Genomic DNA, 5,508 nt, shown 5'->3' with positions numbered 1-5,508 from the left:
CATGAGTGACTGTGCGCAAGGCGTCCCGGTCCAGAAAAGGCCGCAACTGGTAAATCAGGCGGACCTGATAAAACGCCCCCCTGGTCACGGCCGCCAACTGGTCATCCAGTGTCAGCCGTGAATCCAGGAGGACACCCAGATTGCGCACCCTATCCGAGGGGGCCAAAGTTTCGCCCCCTATAGTCAGCGATGGAACCAGATGACTATGCCGAGGCGCCGGTAGCCACAGCCACTCGGTCTTGGAAGGGTTGAGCCTGAGTCTGTTCCTCCCCATCCAGACCCTCACGGCCTCCAGACACCGGGTCATCACGTCAAGGGCATCGTTGGGGTGGCCCGGGGTGGATATGTACAGCTGAGTATCATCAGCGTACTGATGGAAATCCACCCCAAAGCCACTATGTTATGTATGTTAGATACAAGTCGCTACCAGGAGAGCTAGTTCTCTTTTTTGCCATGCTAATCTGTGACATGGATTATATGGGGCTTTTGGCTTTTGGCTTTATTCAGTAAAAGCTTACTTTCTGCTAAGCAGAAATTAAACAGGAAAACCACACACATGCTGGAGGATGGTTCTGTATTATTTCCCTGATAAATCTCAGGGGGTACTGTGGTGTCAAAAATTGAAGGAAAGGAATTACATTCCTATTTTTTTCCTTTTTTCTTTCTCTTCTGTATTTTTTTCTTCATATATATCTCTATCTCTGTGAGGCATAATGTATATACTCTAAAACAATTATGGTAAAGATTATTATCTTGCCTTCAAATATATATAAAATATTTTCGGTGAAATTAATGGAGATTTCAGCTGTGTTGTTTATATACCCTAGTATCTCACCAGTCAATATAGTTACGATGTCTTGAAATTTCACAGATTATAATTCTTAATTATATATTTTAAATTTTATCCTTAGTTGTATCCAAACAACCTGTAGTTTTAGTAAGTAGTTGAAGCATAAAGGAAAAGAAGAAAATGGGTGAAGAAAGGAAATAAAAGTAAAAATAGTATACTGTGAAAATGATCTTAATGCTGAAATGTATGTCAAAAAAGCAGTTGTGATGAAATTGTGAATATTCAGATACTGTTAAGAATTTCTACATATAGTAAATATGAACTCCATTGAACTAAAATCTATTCAGAATATAAGTGATAAAATGAACAACAGCATATGTATTGTCATGTGATTGAAAACATAACATATTACAGTATTGTGAAATTTAATAACATTTAAATATTTAAATTGCAATATACTTTTTGTGAACACTTTAAACACTTTAAACATTTTCCAGAGTGGATAGATATCAAAAATAGCAAAGAAATTATTTTTTTTTTACAGGATTACAAAGGTTTTTCAATTTTCTTCAATTTTCAATTCATTTAGAATAATAGATCAGTCCAGCAGTACAGAAATTGCTTCTTTCCCAATCTACAAAGTATTGTTCTGTGTCCGTGGACAAAATGGGACTTTGGAATGTGACTGCTTTGCGTTTACTGAGAGTTACTCTGGCACTGAGGAGTTTCAGATTCATGTCTTCTCTTGTGAAATTAAAGAGGCAGTAAGTAGAAAGCACGGTTATTATTGTTTCAGAAAGCAACAATTGAAATAATAAGTTATGGATGGGATAGTCTGATTCACTAGACTGTTGTATCTCTTTGCAGAATGTGAGCAAAGCTTCTTATTTTTTAAAAACACTTATATGACCATCCCACTTATGTAACATAAATCTGAGCAGCTCACAACCATAATGAAAACTAAACAAGAATAAACCAAAACCAGGCATCTCAACTAACACTGCAATACATCCACCAATAAAATCCCTGAACTTCAACCTGGTCCCGTTCCAGCTTTTGGGGGGGAAAATCAGATTTTTAAAGAAGACTAAAAGGATGGGGACGTGCCAGATAACAGCAGTTGTGGCCTAATAACAGCAGTTGTACATAGAAGAGATCAGTATTTCCCAGAAATTTTATTAGGTGAAGTGTTATAATATGAATCCTTATAGAAGATACAGTATAGTAGGACATGAGCTGCAGTTTCAATAACCCCTTGTCCGCAGGGACACAATCTCAACTCATATGGTATTTTTTTGCACCAGCCATCCAAAACTGCTGTGGGAAGAACATTACGGCATACTAAACTGAATACCCTTTGAATTTTGGGGACAGTTATATAATATAAGTATCTCGCTTTAAAAGAGGGTCACAAAGATAATTTTATCAGCAATTACTATATGTTTCCTAAATTCAGATTACTACTCAAGAATGTTTATGATGACAGATTTTTTTTGCTGGCAAATAGATGTGGTTTATTGTTCAGTTCATTACTAAGCTGTTATCTACGCTGTGCTTGGCATCTTAATTTGATAAAATACATTTTGTTGTTCTTCTAAGGTTCAAGTATTGGAAGACTTATTAAAGAAAGGTAAATTGTAAATTTGCAAATTAGTGTTTTCTCTGAAAAATAATATGTAAAAAGTAAAATAATTACTTACATGTATAAGTGTTGTACATTTTGATTTTGCATTATAAATTATTGATTTCGTTAAACTTTCTCTCTTCTCCCTAAATTATTTTTTATGCCCTTCTCTCATCCTCTGTTTATTTTTAGGTCAGCCGAATTTTGTATAGTTTTTCAACAGCATTCAAACGTTCTTCCAAACAGGCATCAGATAATGTAAAGGATGCTATTATTTCAAGTCCTGACAGTGATATATTCATGTTCACTGTTTCTTTAGAGGTCAAAGAAGATGATGGTAAAGGAAATTTCAGGTAAATTAAAAAAAATGACAAAATAGTGGAGGGAAAAAAACCTAAGTCATTTAAACTTGTGAAAGTAAATTAATTTTGCCTATTTGTTCAGATTGCTTCGTGCCATCCTCTAAGGAATTCAAAATGCACATATTTGCAACAGAATGCAAGCATTGATGGATAGTAAATCAGTTTATCATAGTTTAGAAAATAGATTATATATTCCCAAACTTTTAAGATTTTAGAAACCAGAGGCAATGTTGGAATAGACAGTCTTTTTGATAGTGAGCTGCCTACAATATATAAAAACATTTTATTTTGTGGTCCGATAGTTTTGAAGTTCTTCAGTTTTAATGAGGTAGATGAACTTATTTTTATCAGAATTTTTATTAGAGTTTGCTGTTGAACATATGTTATTCTTCTTTAGTCCAGTACCAAAAGACAGAGAGAAATTTTACTTCAAACTAAAGCAAGGCCTTGAGAAGAAGGTTATCATCACTATAAAGCAGATATCCAACAAAGAATTAGCCATTGAAAGGTAATAATAGCTAACATCTGTCATTAATAGTGCTTTGTAATGCTTATAATATTCTCAATGTCTTTCCAAAATAGTATTTCCACAAAAACATATTTTAAAAACTGAAGGGTGAATGAATTTTGCGTCAGTGTTTTATCATTTGTGTTGGTGACTTGTTAATGATTTAATTGAAAGTGCTTACCGTACTCTGTATACTCACAGACTGGCAGGTGGAGGGAGGCAGCAGGGGAGGCTTGCACCGCCTGGTCCTTTGGCTGCCTCCGCCTGTCCATGCTGCTCTCCTCCTTGCCTGAAGGTGCATTCTACCGGCACTGCCCTCGCCTCCCAAGCATCTGCCCTGGGAACGGCCTTATAAGCCGTTGCGGCCGTGGGCTTAAAACCATAAAACCAACTATTAAATCAGTGACGTCTTGGACTGAGGAGGAAAGTTAAAGTTACAGGCTTGCCTTGATTGCACAGATTAGAACATTTTCGAAGATACCTCTGCAGATTTGCATGAACTCACAGATAGTGTAACATCATATGTTAGTTTTTGTGAAGACTTATGGGTGCCGACCAGAAACCTGCAAATACACAGTAACAACAAGTCTTGGTTCACAGCTAAACTTAAGCAGCTACTTTATGCCAAAGAGATAGAATGCTGAACAATCAGGCCAGAAATGTATTAACAAGGGAGATCAGAGCAACAAAAAGAAGCTACTCTGAAAAGCTGAGGAATCAGCTCTCAACAAATGAACCAGCAAATGTGTGGAAAACTCTTAAAAATATCATTGGTTACAGCAAACCACCTTTCCATGTTGAAGGGAATCGACAACTGGCAGATGACCTGAATGTGTTTTACTGTAAGTCTGAGAGGAAACAACTGTAAAATATCCCCACCCTCTCCATCTCAGATACACCAACAACAGCCAAGCTTCCTACAACTGACCTCATCCCTTTGGGCCCCATACCTCTGGTGGTCACAGAAAAAGATGTGCGAGATCTATTTCACAGACAAAAGCCTGGAAAAGCACCAGGCCCAGACAAGGTAACTCCTTCTTGCTTGAAAGTTTGTGCTGACTGGCCCGCATCTTCACCTGCATTTTAATAAACCATTAGAGATGTGTTATGTTCCTTCTTGCTTCAAACGCTCTACTATCATCCTGGTGCCAAAGAAACCATCCATCAAGGAGCTGAACGACTACAGATTGGTTGCTCTGACATCCGTAGTTATGAAAACCTTTGAAAGGTTAGTGCTGACCCACCCGAAAACCATCATGGATCCGCTGTTAGACCCCTTGCATTTTGCCTACCGAGCAAATAGATCAGCAGATGATGCTGTTAATATAGCTCTGCACTACATCCTACAACATCTTGAATCTCCAAGGACCTATGCAAGAGTCCTTTTTTGTAGACTTCAGCTAGGATTCAGTACCAACATTCCAGATATTTTTCTAACTAAACTGATTGAGATAGCCGTGCCTGACCACACTTGTAAGCTTTCTAACAGACAGGAAGCAGCAGGCGAAGCTAGGCAAAATCACATCAGATACCTATACAGTTAGCACAGCCCCCCTCCCGCCACTTCTCTTCTCTCTATATATACCAACGACTGCATCTCAAAGGATCCCTCTATTAAAGTACTGAAGTTTTCAGATGATACAACAGTGATTGGTCTCGTTCAAGACAATGATGAATCTGCATACAGACGGGAAGTTGGACAACCTTGTGGTGCGGCCAGAACAATCTTGAACTGAACACACTCAAAACTGTAGAAATGATAGATTTTAGGAGAAGCCCTCCTATTCTATCAACTCTTACAATATTAGACAACACAGAATCAACAGTAGACACCTTCTAATTTCTAGGTTCTATAATATCTCAAGACTTAAAATGGACACTTAACATCAAAAATGTCACCAAAAAAGCACAACAAAAAAAATTCCTGTGCCAACTCATTATATTTTAAAGTATTTTGTGTGTTTTTTAAAAAATCATGAGCTATCTTGAAATGTTTTGGGGTTGATAAGATGGAAAGAAATACATTTTAGTATACCGCTTATATATGAAAATTTTACTAGCCAATACTTAGTTCTCTAAATATGATCCAACCTTGCATCCTGCATTTATTAGAACGTTTTTCATATTCTATAAAGATCTATTAAAGATAGATTTTTGACTTTAAAAATGTTCTTTCTGATGCAGATTATATCATGGTTAAATTAACATATCTGAGATCTATGAT

The 5,508-nt window shown here is 36.9% G+C and overlaps 1 protein-coding gene across 1 annotated transcript in view; it reads left to right on the top strand.

Moving 5' to 3' along the window:
- The window catches only part of RABGAP1L (RAB GTPase activating protein 1 like), a 213,847-nt gene that overhangs the window by 5,719 nt on the left and 202,620 nt on the right, over nt 1-5,508 (top strand). The window contains exons 3-5 of the mRNA XM_015831997.2: nt 1,380-1,554; nt 2,607-2,767; nt 3,174-3,284. Of these exons, the coding sequence (XP_015687483.2) occupies nt 1,380-1,554; nt 2,607-2,767; nt 3,174-3,284 (447 nt within the window). The remainder of the gene's footprint in view (nt 1-1,379; nt 1,555-2,606; nt 2,768-3,173; nt 3,285-5,508) is intronic.

This window comes from Protobothrops mucrosquamatus, unplaced genomic scaffold (assembly GCF_001527695.2).
Source record: "Protobothrops mucrosquamatus isolate PMUCROS unplaced genomic scaffold, P.Mucros_1.0 scaffold_294, whole genome shotgun sequence".
Lineage (NCBI taxonomy): Eukaryota > Metazoa > Chordata > Lepidosauria > Squamata > Viperidae > Protobothrops > Protobothrops mucrosquamatus.
Note: the sequence above shows the minus strand (reverse complement) of the source record. Positions and strands in the feature narration are given on the sequence as shown.